We start from the raw sequence: 23,128 nt of genomic DNA, 5'->3' as shown, positions 1-23,128 counted from the left end.
GGGCGACGAGAAGCACACCTGCCACCCACTCCCAGCCAGCAGCCAACAGCCAGGTAAGCCACGGCGTTGCAGCGCCCCTAAAATTTTGCGGGTCGCAGGGGTTTGGTTAGGCACCTTCCGACAGTCCTCAAACCGATTTTTTTTTCCTGTTGCCTCCCTACAGTGAATGATTCTTCTCTTTTCTACCTTCCTCCCACAATCACCTCTCTCCCACAATCCTCTCCTCTCCTTCAACCACCAAAAAGGGACTCGTTTCCTTCCATCCTCCACACGCGCAACAATCTCCTCCGCATCGTCATCTTTGTCTTTTGTTTTCCTTTTTTCTCCGGGAAACACAAGATACTGACGTCCTAGCCTAATCAGTGCCTGAGCGAGAGCACCTGCTTAGACGACACAAACAAACTTCGAGAGACATCAGAAGACATCCGCCGTCTTCTTCTTCCCTCTCGTCATCCATCGTTCGCCTTTTGGTTCGACTGTCATTACACGGCCGAACTTTGCCTCTCATCACAATCATTTCCTTCCCAGGAACCGATCGTTTGTCACGAGAGACGTTACGAATACCCTCGATTCTATTTTCGAGCACGATTTCCAAACCCATCAACTTGACGACACCTCATCAACCTACGAACGTTCTTCATCATGGCTGATCAGCTCAACATCAACGGCCTCAATATCGGCTCCACTCAGGAGGCCTCTGGTCGCTCCTCTTACATCCCCCCTCATATGCGAGGCAAGATGGGCCAGGCTCCTCCTGCCGCCGCCGCCGCCCCCGGCGCCGGCGGCCCTCCCAACGTCAACGGCGGCCTCAACAACAGTGCCTGGGCTGGGTCAGTATTATGTTCTCTCCATCTCATTACCGAAGTTCAGTGCTGACCGGTACCTAGTAACAACGGCAACGGCAACTACGGCGGTGGTCGCGGCGGCGGTGACTGGCCTGCCATGGGCGGTCCCGGTGGCCCTGGCGGCCCCCCTGCTCCCGCTGCGGCTGGCGGTCCTCCTCCTCACTACGGTGGCGGTCGCGGCGGTGGTCGCGGCGGCTGGAACGGTGGTGATCGTGGCTACGGCGGTGGCTACGGCGGCAATGCTGGCGGTGCCGGCGGTGCTCCCGCACACACCCGCGGCTCTGGCGATGGTCAGTGGCGCGACGGCAAGCACATTGCTGGACCCGCCAACCCCCGTGTCGAGCGCGAGCTCTTCGGAACCCCAGACGATCCTTCCAAGCAGCACACCGGTATCAACTTTGAGAAGTACGACGACATTCCCGTCGAGGCTTCCGGTCACGACGTTTCCCGAGCCTGTCCTCACGTTCACGAACCCTCCTCTTGATGACCACCTCATCAGCAACATTGGGCTTGCCCACTACAAGGTCCCCACCCCCGTTCAGAAGTACTCTATCCCCATTGTCATGGGTGGCCGTGACTTGATGGCTTGTGCCCAGACTGGTTCCGGCAAGACTGGTGGTTTCCTCTTCCCCATCCTTTCTCAGGCCTTCATCAACGGTCCCTCGCCCGTTCCCGCCAACGCCGCCGGTGGCAGCTTTGGTCGTCAGCGCAAGGCCTACCCCACCTCGCTGATCCTCGCCCCCACTCGTGAGCTTGTCTCGCAGATCTACGACGAGTCTCGCAAGTTCGCCTACCGTTCGTGGGTTCGCCCTTGCGTTGTCTACGGTGGTGCCGACATTGGTTCTCAGCTCCGCCAGATTGAGCGCGGTTGCGATCTCCTGGTTGCCACTCCTGGTCGTCTCGTCGATCTGATTGAGCGCGGTCGCATCTCCCTGCAGAACATTAAGTATCTTGTGCTCGATGAGGCTGATCGCATGCTTGACATGGGTTTCGAGCCTCAGATTCGCCGTATCGTTGAGGGAGAGGACATGCCCGGTGTTCAGAACCGCCAGACTCTCATGTTCTCCGCCACCTTCCCCCGCGATATCCAGATGCTGGCCCGTGACTTCCTCAAGGACTACGTCTTCCTCTCTGTCGGTCGTGTTGGCTCCACTTCGGAGAACATCACCCAGAAGGTCGAGTACGTCGAGGACGTCGACAAGCGCTCTGTTCTTCTCGACATTCTCCACACCCACGGCGCAGGTCTCACGCTGATTTTCGTCGAAACCAAGCGCATGGCCGATTCGCTCTCGGACTTCCTCATCAACCAGAGCTTCCCTGCCACTTCCATCCACGGAGATCGTACTCAGCGCGAGCGTGAGCGCGCCCTCGAGTTCTTCCGTAACGGCCGCTGCCCCATTCTGGTTGCCACCGCCGTTGCCGCTCGTGGTCTCGATATTCCCAACGTCACCCACGTTGTCAACTACGATCTACCCACCGACATTGACGACTACGTCCACCGCATCGGTCGTACTGGTCGTGCCGGCAACACTGGCCACTCCACAGCCTTCTTCAACCGCGGCAACCGTGGTGTCGTCCGCGAGCTACTCGAGCTGCTCAAGGAAGCTAACCAGGAGGTTCCCCAATTCCTCGAGACTATCGCTCGTGAGTCTTCCTACGGCGGCGGCGGCCGTGGTAGATCCGGCGGTGGTCGTGGCCGTGGACAGGGTGCCAACCGCGATTTCCGTAAATTCGGCGGTGGCGGCTTCAGCAGCGGCGGCGGCGGCGGCTTCGGTGGTCCCCCCAGCAGCGGCTACAGTGGCGGCGGCGGCGGCGGCTTCGGAGGTCCTCCTCCTAATCCCAGCTACGGCGGTGGCGGTGGTGGCTACGGCGGCGGCTACGGCGGTGGCGGCGGCGGCGGCAACTATGGCAACCCTGGCAGCGGCGCTGGCGGCCAGTCTTGGTGGTAAATACAACCCAACCATCTGGTCTTTCGGCGGTTGAGGTATTGTTTTGCCTCCCAATTCCGCTGTACGCTTCTAGGTTGCCTGCTTTCTGCCGCAACGTTGTCTCTATTTTTCTTTTCCTTTTCATTTCCTTTTTGATGCATTTCGACTCGACTTTGCATTTCAGCACGGCAGCATGACCCAAATCCGCGAGACGGTAGCCTCTCACTGCAATGAGAAGCTAAACAGGGCGTCAGGACATGAACGACATCCATCGATAGAGCGTTTGTTTTCGCTGGTCCCCCAACCGATGATACCCTATAGACCGCAGGGGGAAACCTTCAGGAGAGGCAGAGCACACAGCATACGCGAGACGCGCAGGGCTAGCGCGTCCTGGTCTACGGCCTTCATTTTTCATCACCATGGAAGGTGATTTGACGGCCACGGAGATCATGCATGTGTCTGCTCTCTCTACCCAGTTTTCCCGACAGGCATTTCTCGCCTTTCGACGGAGGATAGAGGGCTCATGCATCTTGCCGTGCATCATAGACAAAAGTGGATTTTCTCGGTTCTCAGTTTTCGGTTCTCTGGTCTATAATATCTCATGAGGCACGGTGTTGCCTTCAGAGGGCGGCAACGGCACCAGGAACGGGCTGGCAACTATGGAATAGTTGGCAGAGCGTTTTTCGAGAGCACTGACGATGGCCTTCCCATTCGAGGATGGGGCTTTCGCGGAAGGGATACCAAAAGTTCTTGTTCTTCAGAAACCAGCGGCTCATTTGGAATGAGCATTTGCCTTCCGACTCTCGCGTGCGATAGCGAGGAGTCGAGAGGCTGCAGGTCTTCGGTCACTGCGTAACCTCGGGGCGGAATCCGGGGGCGCGACCTTGACCGGACCATGGAATCCGGAGATGGACAGCTCGTATGAACTGAGAAGACCCCAATAAAAACACTTGCTGAATACTCTATGATGGCCCCAATCGTGATGTTACCTTTGGCTCTTGTGAACAATCCTCGTCTTCTGAGAAGAGGGATCCAAAGCTGAGGTACCTTAGGTAAGCTACAATGCCACGCAATGCTTAGTCACGGTACTCTCAATCCGGCTCTCTCCTTCCAGACTCGATTTTCAGTAGCTGCACGTCCGGTAAGTGGGTCCTTGGTGACACGCGTCTATTGGAACAAAGCTCAAAGGCTCGTGTCCTCGGTGAGCCGGTGAGGTGATCCGACGAGGCGTGGCCCTTGCGATGGGCGCAATTCAGGGCCGCAAGGTTCCGTAGTAGTCAGTCACGACCTACAAAAATACTTTGCGGCTACCCTCATCCAAGTTCCATATCCCTCCGTCAGTCGCCCGCTTGTGCCATCTACCATCCTTCTGATTCCGTCTCCCAACATATACTTCAACACGGACTCCAAAGATAGAGGTTAATGGTGAACGCCATCAATTCGATGTCCCGTTGATCCATCTCCCTGCGCGACTCGATCATCACCTCACTGGAATCTTTCACGTATCGACAGTCGCGAACTCCCATCAATCCAAAACATTTCGCCAGCGCGAGCATCCATCAATCCGAGTCACGAGCTCGCTGTAAGGGCAGCCATAGAGCCTGTCGCCTTAGAAAATGGCGTCCCGATCACCTACTAGCTCAGCGGTTGCTGGCCCTGCCTCCGACATAGAAGCACCCAGTTCACCCATACATCGAGATGAGGGCAAATCATTCTTGTCGCAGGCCATGACGGAAGATGAAGACACACGAATGATCGACATGACGCCCGAGCCGGCAGAGAAGACTGGACGCGGCAAGGGCAAGTCGCAGGGCAAGGACAAAGATGGAGGCACAATTGGCAAGATTAGACATCTCAAGAAAGAGGACGGTGAGCCGCTGTGGCGAAAAGACATTCAACACGATTTCCTCAAGGCTGTCTTTGATGACATGACACCTGCCTTTACCAACTCGTACGAACCTGGACGCGACAAACAGAACTTTGCCGACCTCTACATAGACACCATGTCAAGGAGCAGCAAGACGAGCAAAGTCTTACGCGACAAGCTGCTGAGCGATCGAGATGCCGCAAAGGGCATGGCAATGGTGTGCCTGCTCGTGAACATTGGGCGGATGAACACAACACTAAACTGTAAGGCACCCAAGTTCACCCCACACTACCATGCAATCAATTGACACAATGAATCACAGTCTTCCCCGAGATGCGAGCCCAACTTCGTACCTACCATGCCATTCCTTCGCTGCAGGCACACCAAGACCCCCACGCATACAAACAGCTCCAGGATGCGCCTCGTTTGAAGTCCATCCTGAAGGGCGGGGCCGAGGACCGACAGGAGCCTGGGAGTCTCAATAAGATCAAAGCCCGCGACTGTCCGCGTACCAACCCGGTCAACCTCTTGTTCGTAATATGCAACGCTGCTCTTAAGGTAGCAGAGTTGCATTTTCCTCCTGGGCAAGAGTTCCACGATCTTGTCATGAAGACAAATTACACGAGCAAGTCTCGGGCCAAGGCCTTTTTGTGGATCATGTGGTTCTACCTAGAGTCTGACTTTACTGAGGAAGGCTGCGACGAGAACCCTTTTGGTCGCGGCGTGGACTACGGCGTAGACGTTGCAAATCAGGGCGTGCCACGCCTCGAGGAGATGACGCCTGAGGAGGAGGCTCGTGAGAACATTGACACGCCCAAGGAAATGGAGTTTGGTCACGAGAGGCAGAAAACGCGTGCTAAGATTCTCGAAGCCGATCAGCAGTTTCTTGACAACCAGAGCAAGCGTGGGGGACGGGGTGGCAATCGCGTGCCCGTGGAAGACGGCCCAGCAATATTGCCCAGGATCCGACCTTCGCGCAACGAATCGGACATGGATAGCATCCGGTCGACTCCGCCGCCGAAACTGCTTGGTCATTTAGGGGCTAAAAGCTCAGGTCGCCGGGGCGGCGCGTCGCTCAAGTACCAGGCCTTCGAGGCCTCATCGCCCGGCGGGCCTGGGGCGGAGGGCATCATCGCTAGAAAGCCAAGACCACCAACAGCTCACCAGCTAGCGGTAGAACGCAACCGCAGTCAGCGTGTGGAGCATATCCTGGACCAGGGGTTGCGTAAAGAGCACCGCAGGGCTCGTAAGCTTCGCAAAGCGGAAGGCCATCTTTTGCGAGCCATGCGACGGATCAAGCAGATGGAAGATCCACTTGAAGACAGCGATGTCGAAGACGAAGTACGACGCGAGTTGTCTGCCGGTGGCCCGCTGCGAGATGCTGGCCAGTTCCGTCATCGCGGCATGGCGGGACTCACCCCGCTCAAGTCTGAAGATGACGACTTTGGGGAAGAGTCGGCAGCGATATCCGCAGCATACCGGCGGGCCAATCGTCGTCTGGCGCGGTGGGCGCAGTACAAGGGAACTGGTCGAGGCGTGATCGCACCCGTCAAGAAGCGCAGCCTTGTGAACGGAGCAGCCGAGCCAGAGGAAAACGGCGACATTGGTGAAGTCGGCGACGAGACGCTGCTGGCAGGGGACGAGGGCCATGGCGACGAGCGCGTCAACGGACACACTAACGGTGACGTGACGATGGCTGACGACGGCGACGAGGTGGATGATATTGAAGACGCAGACAGGACAGTTGTCGGGGCTAATAGCGGCGGAGAGGAGGAGGAGCTCGACGACATGGAAAGGTCTCTGCTGGGCATGGCGCCCGGTGATGAGGACGATTCGTCTGACTCGGACTAGGTCAAGGGTCGAGGCATATGAAGCTTTGTGTACCGCACTACCTGTATTATATGAATGCACGAACAAGGTGGCTTGGGGGTTACGGGACATTGAGTTGCTTCATTCAAAATAGCACGTAGAAGCAGCTTTACCTTGAGGCGTTACTCTGCACATGAGATTTCTTCCATCATGGCGGCGCAACAGTGAGTTGCTATAAGTAGACTTTCTGGTCTGTCGAACTTGCCTACTGTTGCCGCGAACCACCCCCCCCCCCTTTCCCAGGTGAATTCTTCGAAACCATGCTGAACGTGTAGTGCTGACATTGGGAGAATGAGTGACACCCACAGGCAATTGTAGGAAGCGGTAGCATCCCCTGCTTGGCCATGGACGCATAGGCGTGGCGCGTCAATTCCTGGCGGGCGAGTCGACCAGGCCTCTTGACCTTTGAGGACAAGGATAAGGTGCTTCAGCTAGCTGGCACAGACGGTCTGGCAAGGCCATGGTGAAAACATGGCCAGACTGGACAAATTTAATTTGTTCAGTTTCAAACCCCATTCTATGTGCTGTTGCGCCGAACATTCAACGTCTTCGTGTTTGGGCGCAAACTATGCTTTTGACGTTGAATTCTCACGCCTCCAAGCGGAACATCCCTGTTCTATTGTAAGAAATGTACAGCATCAAGTCTCCCCCCGCACGATGGTAATCAATATAAGCTTCAGCGTCGCAGATCGGGTGACAGCGTTTCTGATACTCTGGTGTAGCATCGAGTCAGTGACAAGGCGACAATTACACAGCAAAAGCTCGACGTTGAGCGAGACGCATCAAACGAGTCCAAAAGCCTCCGCTCTGCCCGACTTCCGAAGGTATGAGGACGACATAGCTTGATCACACGGAAGGATTGAACGGAGGGTTTTGACTGGAACCAACTGGAACCAGACTTCAAGTTCAATAGGTAGGATGCAGCACAAACGTGGCTTAAATGTGTGTGGCTGATCTCCCGTGCGGACTAGGGCCGAGGCACGGGGAGTGATTCGGGGCCGAATCGGCAGGGGTCACAGGGCACTCGACCTTTGCAGTCGATGGGTGGGCGAATGATTCATGACCTGTTCCCTGCCTTATCGAGGTATGACTGGGGCGGGTTCGCCTCCTGGCTTGCGATCTCTGGCTTTTTCTGTTGCATCGATCCTTTGAATAACCGTCCGGTCCCGTCTGGTCCTCTGACGGACTACATAATCAAGAACGAACTAGAGGAACGACCAGTCGGGAAGGTCATTTCCCCCAGGCTGCAGTAGTGACGACACTGAATGCCGCGTAAAGACCATGGAGTTTACGGATGTAATGAAAAGAGACAAGGCAAGCCGGGTCGGAGGTCGGAGGTCATCGAGGCCGACAGGTGGGGGGAAGACGCTAGTGTGTGCTGTGTACGGACAACGCTTGATTATCAATTCGCATGCTCGGACTTGCTCCACTTGCAAGTGCGAGGTGCGCCGCGTTGTAACACGATGGGCAGTCGCCCCTGCCACTGCCACTACTAGGTGCTTTCCCACGGCTTCAGCACCCACACGGCACCGATGCGGCACGTTCTTTCCGGGGAAAGAGCAGCCCCAAGGGCCAAGGGGGTCGGCTAGGCACACGGATTCGTTGCAGGTCAGGTCATTGGCCTGGCAAGGATCCAATATGGGTACATAGTGGAAGGCCTGGCCTGTTTGCCTTCATCTACCTACCTAACCTACCTTGTCTGTTGATGACATCTATACACGAGCACTGCACTCAAACGACCTAAAAGTTCCATCCAGTTGGAGGATCAGGCCATCCACACACACTCTCTCTCCAGGACTCCCACCTGCTGGTCCTGTATCTCAAATTCCGACACCTAGCGACGGTTCAGACATAGCGAGCCCTATCATATATTTTGGTTTGCGTGGGACTTTGTCGTGCCAACTTTTCCTCGTGGCAAGGCGACTCACAGGCGCCACACCGCAGCCTGAATCTACCTCAATCCGCCTTGGCGCGGCCAGTCGGACACTCTTTGACTAGAAGCCGAGCTACTGCCATGTTACAAACATAAACAAGACAACTCAAAATCAGACTCGAGGTATTACGCATTCTACCAACTGGCAGTATACCCGGACATCCTTCCAGCAGACCATGCCAGAACCTGCCGACAAGGAGGTTAAGGCTCCCGATCAGCTAGCTGCCTCCGTTCAACCCAACGATGCCACAGAGGCAGTTGGAGGCCCGGCCACCCTCGGCTCAGAGCATGACGAAAGGATCGAGGAAAGGAAGAGCTCGAGTGACGAAGATGAGAAGGCTAAAAGGGCCAAGCTCCAGCGGTCGGCTAGCCATGCCACCGATGCCAGTGCGACCACCACTGCTTCAAGACCACAACCTCCTGAAAAGAAGCCGTGGTACAAAACACCAAATCCGTTGCGGTGGGGCTCTACACCACCAGTACCCAAAGAACGCGGAGAATCTAGAGAGTATCACGCTGGTTTCTTTAGTCTGTTGATATTCCACTGGATGGGACCGCTAATGAACGTAAGCCATTCTTGCCCAAACTCGTCCCTCGACGCGACTCCCCGCTTGAATGCTCTGCTGAAACAAAATATCACAGGTTGGCTACAAGCGACAATTGGAGCACAATGATCTATGGCACGTCAATCCGGATCGCACAGCCGAGAAATTGTCGTTGAAGCTCCAGGCTTCGTTTGAGAAGCGCGTCAAAAAGGGGGAGAAGTATCCTCTGTTATGGGCCATGCATGAGACCTTTTTCTTTGAATTCTGGCTCGGTGGTATGCTCCAGGTCATGTCAACAGTCTTCCAGGTCTTGTCCCCCTTCACGCTGCGCTTCCTCATCCAGTTCGCCAACGATGCCTGGGATGCCACACGTAGCGACTCGCCACCTCCTCCGATCGGCCACGGCATCGGCCTTGTCCTTGGCGTGACTTTCATGCAGGTTTTCCAGAGTTTGGGCACGAATCACTTCATTTATCGTGGCATGATCGTTGGAGGCCAGGCTCGAGCTGTACTCATTAGTATCATCTTCGAGAAGTCCATGTCTATATCTGGCAGAGCCAAAGCTGGCGGACTGCTGGTCGCTGACGATCTCGGCGCTGAAACTGGCCGGGGACAGGGCGACCAAGTGAAGCAGAAGACAAAGACGCAGAAGAAGGCTAAAAAATGCGACGGAACCTGCCAAAGGGCCGGGGATCTCGGGCGACGGCACTGGCTGGGGCAACGGCCGCATCGTCAACCTGATGAGCGTTGACACGTACCGCATCGACCAAGCCTCGGCCCTCTTTCACATGATATGGACAGCCCCCATATCCATCCTCGTCACCTTGGCTCTTCTAGTCGTAAATCTGAGTTACAGCGCATTGGCTGGCTTCGCACTGCTTGTCGTCGGCATTCCTCTCCTCACCAGAGCCATCAGAAGCCTGTTCAGAAGGCGCAAGGCCATCAACAAAATTACCGATCAGAGAGTCAGTCTCACTCAGGAAGTACTATCCTCGGTTCGGTTTGTCAAATACTTCGGCTGGGAGACTGCGTTCCTCGATCGTCTCAAGGAGATTCGCAAGCGCGAGATTTACAGCATCCAGATCCTCCTGGCGATCCGAAACGCAATCAACGCCGTTAGCATGTCATTGCCCATCTTCGCTTCCATGTTGGCGTTCATCACATACTCTCTCACGAACAACAACATGAATCCCGCCGAAGTTTTCTCCTCTTTGGCGCTCTTCAATGGTCTGAGAATGCCCCTGAACCTGCTACCTCTAGTTCTTGGGCAAGTTGTCGATGCGTGGTCATCCGTCAAGCGTATTCAGGAGTTCCTGCTCGCGGAAGAACAAGAGGAGGATGTTGTGCGGAAGCCTGACGGCAAGCATGCTCTAGAGATGCACGGCGCTGATTTTACCTGGGAGAGGACGCCTTCTCAAGACGCCGACAAGGTTGCCGATGCCACGAAAAGTGCCAAGGACACCAAAACAACCAGCGAGACTGAGAAATCTGGACAGCGGCCACCGTCTGCAGGCGACAGTTCAGGCGGTAGTACTCTTATCGAAGAAGAGCGAGAGCCATTCAAGCTACGAGGCATGGACTTTAAGATTCATCGCAATGAGCTGGTTGCGGTCATTGGGACCGTGGGCAGCGGTAAAAGCTCTCTTCTTGCTGCTTTGGCAGGCGACATGAGGAAAACGTCAGGTGAGGTCGTCTTGGGCGCGTCGAGAGCTTTTTGCCCTCAGTACGCGTGGATTCAGAATGCGACTGTCAGGGATAATATCCTTTTCGGAAAAGACATGAACAGGGAGTGGTATAACGAGGTCATCGATGCGTAAGTCTTCTCATACTCATACCTTGTACAAGGTTGACCATTCATCAGGTGCGCTCTTCGCCCGGATCTTGAAATGCTGCCCAACGGTGACAAGACAGAAATCGGGGAGCGAGGCATCACCATCTCTGGCGGCCAGAAGCAGCGCCTAAACATCGCCAGGGCAATCTATTACGACTCAGACATTGTTCTCATGGACGACCCCCTCAGTGCTGTTGACGCTCACGTTGGACGCCACATCTTCGACAGCGCCATTCTTGGATTATTGAAAGACAAGTGCCGCATTCTCGCCACGCATCAACTTTGGGTACTCAACCGAGTCGATCGAATTATCTGGATGGAGGGTGGCAAAATCATGGCTGTGGACACTTTCGACAACTTAATGAAGAATTACGAGAGCTTCCGGCAACTGATGGAAACGACCGCAGTCGAAGAGACCAGTGAGGCCACTCCTCAGACTAATGAGCCAGTAGCCACGAGCGGCGGCAAGAAAAAGAAGAGTGCTGCGTTGATGCAGCAAGAAGAAAAGGCTGTATCGAGTGTGCCTTGGTCGGTTTATAACGCTTACATTCGCGCGTCGGGCTCGATCTTCAACGCCCCCCTGGTCTTGTTTCTATTGGCCCTCTCATTAGGAGCCAACCTCATGACTGGTCTGTGGCTATCCTACTGGACCAGCGACAAGTATGGCATGACGACAGGCGCCTACATTGGCATCTATGCTGCGCTTGGCGTTCTTCAAGCATTGCTCATGTTTGGCTTTTCAATCTGTCTCTCCATCTTCGGCACAGCATCCAGTCGAGTCATGCTTCGCCAGGCTGTCACAAGAGCATTACGAGCACCTATGTCCTTTTTTGACACGACACCCCTGGGGCGAATCACCAATCGCTTCTCGAGGGATGTGGATGTCATGGACAATACGCTGACGGATGCCATGAGGATGTACTTTCTCACGCTCGGCATGATCATATCCGTTTTTGCACTCATCATCGCTTTCTTCCCCTGGTTTGCCATCGCACTGGTACCCTTATTCTTCATGTTCATCTTTGCCGCAGCCTACTACCGCGCATCAGCTCGAGAGGTCAAGCGTTTCGAGTCGGTCCTGCGGTCGACCGTTTTCGCCAAATTCAGCGAAGGGCTTAGTGGCGTGGCTAGTATTCGGGCATACGGCCTGAAGCAGCACTTCATCGAGGATCTTCGCAACTCTATCGACGAGATGAATACCGCGTACTACCTTACCTTCTCAAACCAACGGTGGCTATCAGTGCGGCTTGATGCGATCGGTAATCTGCTTGTTTTGACCGTAGGGATCCTTGTCGTTACCTCACGGTTCAGCGTCTCTCCAAGCATTGGCGGTCTAGTATTGAGCTACATCTTGGGCATTGTTCAGATGATTCAGTTCACTGTACGTCAGCTTGCTGAGGTGGAGAATGGAATGAATGCCGTAGAGCGGCTGCAGTACTATGGGACTCAGTTGGAAGAAGAGGCGCCTCTACACACGATCGAGGTGCGGCCCACGTGGCCAGAGAAGGGAGAGATCATCTTTGACAACGTTGAGATGCGCTATCGCGCCCAGCTGCCGCTCGTGTTGTCGGGATTGTCGATGCATGTTGCGGGTGGAGAGCGAGTGGGCATAGTGGGGAGGACGGGAGCAGGCAAGAGCTCTATCATGTCGACCCTGTTCCGGCTCGTAGAGCTGTCTGGCGGCCACATCATTATCGATGGCATCGATATCTCTACCATCGGGCTCCACGATCTGCGATCCCGCCTCGCCATCATCCCGCAGGACCCAACCCTGTTCCGCGGCACCGTGCGCTCAAACCTCGATCCCTTTCATGAGCACACGGATTTGGAGCTGTGGTCAGCTCTGCGACAGGCTGATCTTGTACCGGCTGACGCCCGTCCCGATGAGCCGCGGACCAAAGACTCCCCACGTGTGCACCTCGACATGGTTGTCGAGGAGGATGGCCTCAACTTCTCCCTCGGCCAGCGACAGCTCATGGCATTAGCTCGCGCTCTTGTTCGCGGTGCCCGTATCATTGTCTGTGACGAGGCTACAAGCTCTGTCGATATGGAGACGGACGACAAGATCCAGAATACCATCGCAACGGGCTTCCGTGGGCGCACGCTCCTCTGCATTGCTCACCGGCTGCGCACCATCATTGGCTACGATCGCATCTGCGTTATGGACGCCGGACGCATCGCAGAACTCGGAACACCGCTTGAGCTTTGGCAGCGGGATGGGATATTCAGAGGCATGTGCGATCGAAGCGGCATACGCGTCGAGGACATTAAAAGCGCCAGCGCCGAGATGGGCACGGCTCATGAGGCGGGCGTTGAGTCGCCCGAGGCTGGGAAGAAGGAAGAAAACATCTGAACATTGCCTGTCTAGTCGGGAGACAGGCGACTCAACATATACGAGGAGTTGGCGTCTGAAGTCTGGAGCGACGGCCACCCACATCCTGCATACATTGTTGATCTCAAAAGGTGTCCGGAGGAGCCCTTGCATTTGGCTGCGTCATGTCTCAGTGGTAAGCAGTGGTTGGCGTTTGGTAGTTGGAAAACAAGCAGGAAAAAGACAATGAAATACGAAAGGTATCTTTACATGGGATCCAACGGCTCCTTCACCTTCACGACAACTGTGATGCCCGCGATGTGACTCTGCGATATCAACCATCGGACAGAGAGAATGAGATGCTGCTCGCGTCCGCTGAGGGCACATGGCCTAAGCAGCCGCGGCGGGGTCTGTCAGGAAGTGCGGTGCGACGTTGGACGGCGATCCGGCAGTAGTCTGGACTGGCGGTGGTGCATCATGTCTCGGATCGCGTGCGACATGGAATCCCTTGCGAGCCAGACTGGCAGGCACCTTCCGCAGCGTGTCACAAGCTGAAGCGGTGAAGAGAGCGAAGTAGAGTTCACGAGGTTCGACGGAGGGCTGGAAAACGTTGCACGTCCACAAGTCCGACGAGGCCGATTGACGATGCGACGGCTACCCATGTCCTTCACATAGCGCACAAGCAAAACAGAGGCAAGGGAGAGAGGGAGAGAGAAAGGATATCAAGTGGGTTCTATTAGTGGCGGAAGAAAAAAAGATAAATAAGATGTACCAGGCCTGGTCCCGTGACGCCGCTCCGAATGCCGTCCCGACAATGATAACCTATACACCAAACCCTACAAGAGGCCGCGGGCGACCAGGTGAATCTATGACAACGTGGTGGCCATGTGAAGAAAACAAATCACCATTTTAAAACACGCCTCAGAAGCGTGGACCCGGAGAGCGCTGGCGCTGGGGATTCGGCGGGGGCATGTTACTCGGGGGGAAGGCCTGCGGGTTTTCGTCGAGGAGGTCTTCCAGGTAGGCACTCGGCGCGCGAGCGCCGTGTGCTGGAGCGGCGAGGTTGAGGGTGCTGGTGCTCATCTCACGGCGAGCCGTGAACTGAGGCGACTCGGGTGGTGAATGCTGGGGCACGGCCCGGCCGACAGGGGCGCCAAGGCCGTTGCCACGCGAGTCGGGGCGCGGATGCAGGTTGGTCAAACTGATAGAGTGCTGATGAGGGTTGCCGCCAGGAGATGAAGATCCGCAGCGTAGAAGCAGAGGGGAGGAAGCGGGAGTCGCGGCTGCCGGCGGTGCCTGCGTTGGCACCAGCGGCAGCGGTGGGCGAGAAGAAGAGGTTGGACTGGCTTGGAGTTCCGGACGGGACGGGTCCGCGGTTGGTGCGTCGAACACCACGGGCCGCGGCGGCGGCGCCAGAGAGAGAAAGCGACGAGTTATGATCGCTGTACTTGTAGAAATGAGCGGGAGGCGCAGGGAAGGCAGCCTTGTCGTTGGCACTGTGCTGCTCCATGGCGGCACGGCGGACTGAGCGATGCAGCAGACAGGCGACGATACCACGCCAGAGAAGGATGCCGAGGCCGAAGGCGCCGAGAATGGCTCCAACAGCGATGAACACAGTGCCCTCGGGAGCCGTCGAGTGTTGCATGAAGGGGGCGTGGAGGGTAGGCGGGACAGCGGCAGGGGCGTAGGTGGGAATCTCCAGGATGGTCTCGATGGTGGGAAAGGTCATGATGGCATCCCCGTCGTCGGTGCCTCCAGTGATCTGAACATCGCCTCCTGTTGTCGTCGCGGTGCCCTGCGTCTGCGAGGTTGTCGCGGCTGTGGCTGTTGGTTGCGTCGCGGATTCACCACCAGAAATGGTCACATCCGCATCGGCAGAGGGCGATGGTGTTGCTGACTCCGCGGCCGTAGACGCCGCCGCAGCGGTAGTCTCCGCCTCGGCCGTGGTTTCTGGCTGTTCTCCAGCAGACGAAGGCTGGTTCGTGTTGGCATTATTGTTATTGTTGTTGCCGCCGTTCTGAGCAAATGTCGTCGTGGTGAAGAGCGCCACAGCAGTGACGGCTGACGAGAGGACGGGCGAGCGCCGCCGGGCGACAAAGCCTAGGCGCACCATGGTCGGTCGAGCGGGAGATTTGAGTTCGTAGGCGTGGATTGCGTGGTAGGCGTGAAAGACCTGGTGGAGGTCGTACAGACTTCCCGCGCTGCAAGGAACTGGTGTCGGGGTCGCAAGACTGGTTGGCCTGTTCGCCGCGTGCAGTGGGATAACGTTTGAAGTCGGACTCAATGTGGAGACAGTAGAGGACGGGGGTTGTCGTTGCAAGAGATAGCCGAATAGAAGTAAAACTGAGAAGAGAAGAGAATGTTGGGCAGAGCTGGCGACAAAGCAACTGCGGGTATCGTATGGGAGCCGCGTGTGGATTGGGCTAAGTTGGTCACGAGAAACAAAGTGAGGGCGAGTAGCCAGAACGAGGGCTGAGGGCTGAGCAGGAGAGGAAGGAACACCTAGAGATCTGGATCTGCACACGGGCGGCAGCAACGGGGGGGGCAGGCAGGGAAGGCAGGCAAACAAATGAGGAAAGCACGAACCACAGTGCTATTTTGCCATTCGACAGGGCAGGTTCAAAGGGGAGAAGGGGGGAAGCGAGAGCGAGAGAGAGGGGCGCAAGCGTGGAAAGGGGGGTCTCGGTCTCGGGCTGGGACCTGAGTGTGCCTGCCTGCCCGCCAGTCTAGGATTGTTCACTGTGTGGCTCCATCCAAGTTCACCGTGAAATACGCTGGGCCCTTGGCCCATCGAGGAAACGACTGGCGGATCGACGGATGCCAGACCCTGGGTGCACTGTGTTCGTATTGGCACTGGTGCATCCCATCGTTCCAGTGCCTCCCTAAAAACAGCCCTCGAAACCGCCCCAGCCCCTGCAGGTCATTCGCAATGCTTATTGCTGCCCTGTCCGACTGTCAACCCACACGAGGTCATCATATGGCATTGCATTCCATTCGATCCGTGCCATTGTCCACTTCTCTCTCCTCTGACGGCCTTTGACGTCGGGGGACCTGTCGTCGCAAAAATAACCAAAAGAAATGGTAGACACGGCAAACGGCGTCCAGTGGCAGATTAAACCAACGCCTCGCTGTTAGTGGCTGCAGGGCTCAACGGGCCTAGCGGCGTGGCAGGCGTGGCAGGTGCGCTTGAAAGGTGGTTCACCAATCGCTCAACCGCCGCTGCGCATCTGCATCATCCATCACAGCAAGGCACTTGGCAGCAGCCGTCTGCCACTTGGGCACTCACTCCCTCACAAAAGTTCCGAAGAAGCAGCACGTCTCCACTAAAACTTTTTTACACCCCGCCGTCGACGACGGGCGGGATCTGGAAATCCCATCACATCAGCCTTGCGATCCAGCCTCGCCCAACTTTTTCTCTCCCCAACGGCCTCACCTCTTCCTTCCGCCCGTCCGCAGCCGACAACCACCATGGGTGTCCAGAAGAAGACCCGCAAGTTCGCCGAGGTACGCCGTCCTCCCTCTCTTTGCTCCCTACCTCTCTTGTTCAAGAACCCCCCCTGCTGCTTGTTAAGCCCCCCATGCTAACGAAAGATCTTCGATGATCACAGGTCAAGCGCGTCATCGGCAAAAACGATGCCCGTCGCAAGGAGAACCTCGCAAAAGCCGAAGCCCTCGCCAAGGCCGAGAAGGCCAAAAAGGCCGGCCCCGACGGCGAGCTCGTCCGCGCCGTGCCCCAGATGCCCTCGCAGATGTTCTTCGCCGCCAACACGTCCCTCGTGCCCCCCTACAGCGTCCTCGTCGACACGTCCTTCTTCAGCCGCACCGTCCAGATGAAGCTGCCGCTGCTCGAGACCATGATGGACTGCCTCTACGCCACCTGCACGCCCATCGTCACCGACTGCGTCATGGCCGAGTTGTCCAAGCTGGGCCCCAAGTTTAGGCTCGCTATGCGCGTCGCAAGGGACGAGAGGTGGGAGAAGGCGAGGTGTACGCACAAGGGTGTATGCTTGAATGACCCTCGGCCTCTGCATGGGGCTGCATCGCTCAGGTTCGCGTTGTTCTGACACAGCATATAGGTTTACGCAGATGACTGCATCGTGGACAAGGTCCAGAAGGACGTAAGGCCTCCTCTTCACCTCCGCCGGAGCCCCCTCGAGACCAACTCACTGACTTTTCGCAGAGAATTTACATTGTCGCAACACAGGATAAGGGTCTGCAGTCTCGCATCAGGAAAATCCCTGGTGTGCCCATCCTCAAGGTTACAAGAGGAAAATACATTATCGAGAGGCTACCGGGTGCACCGGACTCATAGAGCGTGCGTGGCAACAAAAAGAAGCAGAAGAGACATGGCTATGGCGTTGACGGGATGATTTATGGCGGCGTTCCATCTTTCAGTCTGGTTTCTTGTTTTCAATACACGGCATTGGCCCCGTGAGAATCGCAACGGACTTAGGACCTCTTAACCCCGTCCGAGCTCCTATCGTGAACTCAATTCTCGTGCTTGGTCCAGCTCAATCTGCGACGGCAGTTTTCTCTCTCCACACTCGCATACCTCGCCCGACACAGCCTCGGTTTGCGTGTGTGTCTCCTTGGCATTGACGAGTACAAATCCCAAGAGTTGTCGCCAGAAACCTGCATCTCAACCAGGACGATCCTGCTCTGGTGCACACCCCGCAATCCGCCCTCGTCTCTGTCAGCAACCGCCTGGAACTGCACCGAGTTGCCCAATTGCACTGGCGCCTCCCTCATATTCCCTAGCCCCTACAGATTGAGCGTATTAGAAGACGCGGAGACGAATCTGTTCGTGAGATAACATCTCACGTCCCGCCCAAACAGGCCGCATTCGCAATCCACAGCCTTCTTTTCTTTCGTCTCTCCATGGACGGCAGCACCTCCCGATCGTCCGACGACATGGACACGGACATTAGTGGGGCACCTGAAGATAGGTCCGGCACAGGACCCGACACCCTCGGCGAGGTGCATCTCAGCTCCGGCTCCGCCACCGGCGTGGCCGCTACCGCCACCAAGCGCTCCCGCGTCCTGCTCTCCTGCGCTGCGTGCCGCGTTTCCAAGCTGAAATGCGACCGCTCGAGCCCATGCGGCCAGTGCATTCGCAAGGGCCGCCCCGAGGCGTGCCAGTATGCACCCAAGCCGCAGAGGAGGAAGCCCAACCAGAGCATGGCCTCACGGCTGAAGCGACTCGAGGGTATGGTGCGCTCCATGCTCGAGGACGGGGATGTTGTCGTCGATCCTTCGCGAGGGCCGGCAGAAGCGGCGCCGCCACTACCTCCATCCGTAAGGGTTGCGGAGGGCCTGAGGGCTAGCGGGCAGGTGGTGCATGGCGAGAGGGGGTCAACATATATCGGTGCCACGCACTTCATGGCTATGCTTGAGGACGTGAGTTGGCTTCCTCTACTCCTCTTGCCCGTTGGACCTCTGCTGACAAGTTGAGCTGGTAGATCGAGGATCTCAAGAGCTTCTTCGACGAAGAGCAAGACACATTCAAAGACCGGCTTCCACAACAGAAATCTCACGTGTGGGACGAGTACGAGGTTCCCGGTGTCCTACTCTTCTCTAACAGTGACCCTACCTCACCTCGCAGCTTGAACGAAGTGATCAGTATCCTACCTGATCGTCACATTGTCGATCGCCTTGTGATGAGATACTTCGCATCCAAATTCCCATCCCTTTGTATGTCCCCTGTTGAACCCTTCCATCGCCGTCACTGCGCCCCGTCGACAGCTATGTACTGAATTGACTCACTTCGCAGACCTCATACACCGACCTACATTTCTCAACCAGGTAGGTACAATGAAAACGCGTTCTGAGTTGACAACGCAGGCTGACCCTGCTCGACATAGTACCGCGAGTTCTGGGTTGAACCCAGTGGCATCGACTATCACTGGCTGTCGCAGCTCTTCATGGTCATCTGCCTTGCAATACACTTCTCCACGTACACGGCCCCCCACGAGCTCGCGCAAGACTCGCCTGAACCGCCCTTCGAAAGGATGAAGCGTTTCAGGTCCACAGCCGCCTGGTGTCTTGTCAAGGGCAAGTACCACCAGCCCACAGAACAGACGATAGCCTCGTTCCTCATGTACGCCGAAACAGAGTTTCTGCTGAATCGTAACTCGCAAATGAACTGCTATTTGCTAGCATCCACTGTCATGAGACTGATGCTCAAATTGGGTTTCCATCGGGACCCGAGCAAGCTCTCTCACATAAGCGCCTTTCAAGGTGAGATGCGAAGAAGAATGTGGCATATGGGCATGACATTGGACCTGCTCGTTTCTTTCCACATGGGCTTGCCGCCTATGATCCATGGCATCGATAGCGACGTAGCGCTGCCACGGAATGTGCTCGACCGAGATTTCGGCCCCGAAAGCACGGAGCTGCCACCACCCCAGCCAATGACGGACTACACAGACCTGACATATCCCCTGTGCAAGAACAAGCTCATGATATGCTTTGGGCATGTGGCGCGGCTGGCGCACTTGCTGACGCCTCCACCTTATTCAGAGGTACTGAAACTCGATAGCAGTATCGAAGAAGCCTGGGATGCCGTTCCGAGTTTCATGCGAGTGCGACCTATTGAAGAGTCAGTAACAGACCCTGCGACCCAGATCATTCAGCGGTTCGGCCTTGCGTCCATTTACAATAAGAGTCGATGTGTGCTCCATCGTCGGTTTTTGGCCGAATCCATCATGAAGAAAGAGCACGACTACTCCCGGGTCCAGTGTTTGAATGGTGCTGTAACCATGTTGGAGCACCAGTACCATATATGGCACATGTGTCAGCCCGGCAATATACTCAACCAGCATGGATGGTTCGTATCCTCATTGGCGATACACGATTTCCTCTTGTCGGCCATGATTATATTCCTGGTAATCGACAATGAAAAGTATCCGCAAGAAAACAGCGGCTTTGGTGACACGACTGTGCCAAGCAAGGCAGAACTAGTGAGGCTATTGCACCGAGCCCATGGTATCTGGCGTTTCGTCGCAAGAGATCTGCCGGCCGTCAAAAAGACGGCTGACATTGTCGAGACGATGTTGCGAAAAATTGGATCTCCGCCAGGATTTTCTCCCGAGGATTATGGAAACAACGAGTCAGAACCTTCACCAGAAGACCACGGCGACGCGATCAATATTGGTCTGAGCTCTACTTCTTTGTCGGATCTGTCCATCCGTGGTATGGTACCGTGTATGCTCTCCTGACCGATCATCAGCTCACATGCTACAGCTTCAACACAGCCAGTGGCAAACTCGACAGGTGCCCCGATGGCTGCGAATGTACAGCCTCAAGCTTTCACGGGCGCTGGTGTGACGTCTTCTACCTTGCCATTTGGCATCGATTGGACGGGCCGAACCGATCAGGTTGACTGGGTATGCTCACGTCCTGCCAAGTAGCTGAACAGTCTGCTCACATCTGCTAGGGGTATGTCGACAACATTAACCTGCATACAATGCAGGATCATGCCTCCATGGATCTCGAAACGGGAGGGCAATTGTGGTTCGGACCCTCCATCACCATCGATGAAGAACTCAGAGATGCAACAGTGGGCCTCACCAATGAATGGGTTCAGAATGATGGGTTTTCGGGGTAAGAAGGCATGTCGAGCTGATTGTAGCCTTAAGTCTCTTGGCGTAGGACAATATCCAAAAGTCGATTACTGAAATTCAATCATCATCGCCGCTGGTCGAAGAGTGCGTTTCCTGAATGTCAGTGGCCAATGCCCTAGGCTCCATCGACACCTGGGCTTTGCTTGTCTTTCACTTGAATAACATGTTCTTCATTCAAACATTCTTCACTGCGTGACCGAAGTAGAAGGACCCACGATAATGGGGCCTTGGTCGCTAGCAGGGCCGTCTTGAGACTTGGTAATGTCGCTTGCGCCAGAGGTGTTGGATCTAGCGATGGTGCCGGTCCCGCCATAAAGTGGACTAGCTGCGCTGCGGTTGACCACCTGACATGGAAAAAAAAAACATCGTGAAGCGAAGAGTGGAGGTGGGGGATGGTGGTGAGGTCCATGTGTTGAAGGATTCGTCAGTTGGAGTGGGCAATATCCACTGGACCAGCAGAGAGAGCATGCCAATTTGCCCAGCCTCTACTAGGTCGTGAACAAATATCGGTGTCGTTGGGCCCCTCTTCCCCGCAAAGCCCATGGCGGGGTTGCGGACTGAATGACAACTCCCGCGCAGGCTCGAGCAACGCGAAGGACCATGATGGTGGTATCACAGAGGTCGGGTAGAGCTATCAGGAACCGGACGTGGTCTGTCATGGGAAACAGACAACGATTGAATTAGGGGGTTTTGGTAGGTCAGGAATGCTCCGCGGAGATGTCGAAATTGGCGGAGAACGAGAGAAGGGGCCAACACAGAGCTTGCGCCAGGCGGCTCGAAGCATGACGGCATTCGTGTGAGCAAAGACGTTCCTTTGGTTGGCTAGCAACGTTGTACGTAATGAAAAGCGGCCAATTGCATTGGGTGGACAGAGTGTTGGGTTTTGGGTTGCACAATGCCAACACTGAAGCTCATTGCAAAGGCTAACCTGATTCACGGGTGTTGAGAGCGTCGTTTGGATGGCAGGAGCGCTACAACCTGCTTCAGCCGCGGATGGCGCCTTGATCGCTGCTTCAATGACAGACTTGTCCATCACTTGCCCCTCAAGAGACGACGCCCAGTCAGGTTGAGTCCTATGGCGCTAGGCCGTCGTCTCTAGCGACCCTAACAATAGTTATAGAAATGTTGCCTTTGTTAGATTGCCAAAGCGGGCTAGAGGGCCACCAACTGACGAGGCGGGGGTTGCACCTCTCCGGCGACAAGAAGCTAGGGCCGAAGAGTATCGTCTGATGAAAGTTAAGAGAAGAACCGGTGTTCCATGCAGGCCGACCGGCATGGTATGAAGTGGTCCTGGCATACAGGCGCAGATGTGGATCATGTAAAGCGTAAAGTGTGATGGAGGCGGCAGGGGGGGCTCGATGGGGCGCGTGATGGCTAAGGGCGGAAGGCGTTTTGATGGTCGAGATAGCCAGGCGTGGCGTGGATTTGGCCATACGGGGACCAAATGACGATATTCTTGGGCTCTTGCGCCTGAGCTAACCCCCATGGCAGTTTGATTCAGGCAGTCGTGGCAATCCTCCAAATTCCATCTTCTGGATGTCTCGGGGAGGCCAGGGAAATGCCAGGTGGCATAGATTGCGCGAAGTAGAGCCCTCCGCGCGTGGTTCTCCGTAGATCACTAGTGATAAGCTCGGGACCTTGCTGGGCCATGACGAGAGGTGACGAAAAGGCGAGTAGACGGAGACGAATGATGCGATGGAAGGGGTCAGGGTGGGGTGGTCGAGTTGCAGCAGGTCCTCTGCGGTGCCACAACCTTTCCAATCTGGCGGCATCAACCACCACAACCCATTGGGACTCAGGGCTGATTATTTGAGGCGGCCTGTTGCATGCCGGACAGGGTGGACCAAGCGGGTAAAGTATATGTATCGTCAAAGGTGTGTTCGTACAGGGACGTACATGGTAAGGGTACACATTCTGAATAGGTCCAGGCCAAGACGCAAGCAAAGCCCCCAGGGTGACAGTGAGGCCCCGAGATGGATTGGTGAAGAAGGGGTCCATCGGTCAGCGGATGCATGACCTGTCGTTGTGGTGGTGGGCTGGCCCAGCTGGATCGAGCGCAGATGAGAGGTGAAGAGATAAGGAAAAATTTTCGGTCCAGCACGACAGCGCCGACTGGGGATGCTTGGCCCAGCCAACGACCACCAACCTCTTACCTAATGTTCCACCCTTGTGGCCAGGCAGGAGAAAAAGTCAATGAGGGAGGCACGATGGGGACTGTAACGGGGGATGTACATGGTAGGCAGGAACCGTAGGTAAGACAGGTAGTACCTACTACGTACGTATGTACCTACCTGTCTTAGGGGAAACTGCAGGCAGGCCAGGCCGCCAATCCACTCGTTGATCCACGAGCCTTGCCCTTGCCGAATCGCTCAGCACT

At 56.0% G+C, this 23,128-nt stretch overlaps 6 protein-coding genes across 6 annotated transcripts; 5 read left to right on the top strand and 1 right to left on the bottom strand.

Annotated features, from left to right (window-relative positions):
* Positions 1-642: 642 nt before the first annotated feature.
* Positions 643-2,794, top strand: VDAG_01373 (ATP-dependent RNA helicase ded1; the record flags this gene model as incomplete). The annotated part of the gene is made up of 3 exons (XM_009650259.1): positions 643-830; positions 888-1,308; positions 1,370-2,794. 3 exons carry the CDS (start codon positions 643-645, stop codon positions 2,792-2,794), a joined length of 2,034 nt encoding a protein of 677 aa, XP_009648554.1.
* Positions 2,795-4,389: 1,595 nt separating this feature from the next.
* Positions 4,390-6,491, top strand: VDAG_01372 (INO80 chromatin remodeling complex Ies1; the record flags this gene model as incomplete). The annotated part of the gene is made up of 2 exons (XM_009650258.1): positions 4,390-4,903; positions 4,963-6,491. 2 exons carry the CDS (start codon positions 4,390-4,392, stop codon positions 6,489-6,491), a joined length of 2,043 nt encoding a protein of 680 aa, XP_009648553.1.
* Positions 6,492-8,618: 2,127 nt separating this feature from the next.
* VDAG_01371 (ATP-binding cassette transporter protein) lies at positions 8,619-13,171 on the top strand (the record flags this gene model as incomplete). Its single annotated transcript, XM_009650257.1, has 4 exons — positions 8,619-9,008; positions 9,085-9,505; positions 9,672-10,800; positions 10,849-13,171. The coding sequence occupies 4 exons, from the start codon at positions 8,619-8,621 to the stop codon at positions 13,169-13,171; spliced, it is 4,263 nt and encodes a 1,420-aa protein (XP_009648552.1).
* Positions 13,172-14,050: 879 nt separating this feature from the next.
* VDAG_01370 (uncharacterized protein) lies at positions 14,051-15,242 on the bottom strand (the record flags this gene model as incomplete). Its single annotated transcript, XM_009650256.1, has 2 exons — positions 14,051-14,425; positions 14,496-15,242. The coding sequence occupies 2 exons, from the start codon at positions 15,240-15,242 to the stop codon at positions 14,051-14,053; spliced, it is 1,122 nt and encodes a 373-aa protein (XP_009648551.1).
* Positions 15,243-16,597: 1,355 nt separating this feature from the next.
* On the top strand, positions 16,598-17,441 carry VDAG_01369 (rRNA-processing protein FCF1; the record flags this gene model as incomplete). Its single annotated transcript, XM_009650255.1, has 4 exons — positions 16,598-16,633; positions 16,738-17,116; positions 17,216-17,247; positions 17,310-17,441. 4 exons carry the CDS (start codon positions 16,598-16,600, stop codon positions 17,439-17,441), a joined length of 579 nt encoding a protein of 192 aa, XP_009648550.1.
* A 566-nt stretch (positions 17,442-18,007) lies between these two features.
* VDAG_01368 (uncharacterized protein) lies at positions 18,008-20,735 on the top strand (the record flags this gene model as incomplete). Its single annotated transcript, XM_009650254.1, has 3 exons — positions 18,008-18,526; positions 18,991-20,325; positions 20,565-20,735. The coding sequence occupies 3 exons, from the start codon at positions 18,008-18,010 to the stop codon at positions 20,733-20,735; spliced, it is 2,025 nt and encodes a 674-aa protein (XP_009648549.1).
* Positions 20,736-23,128: the final 2,393 nt, after the last annotated feature.

This window comes from Verticillium dahliae, genomic scaffold (genome assembly GCF_000150675.1).
Source record: "Verticillium dahliae VdLs.17 supercont1.2 genomic scaffold, whole genome shotgun sequence".
NCBI classification, from domain to species: domain Eukaryota; kingdom Fungi; phylum Ascomycota; class Sordariomycetes; order Glomerellales; family Plectosphaerellaceae; genus Verticillium; species Verticillium dahliae.
This window is presented reverse-complemented; position numbering and strand designations above follow the sequence as displayed.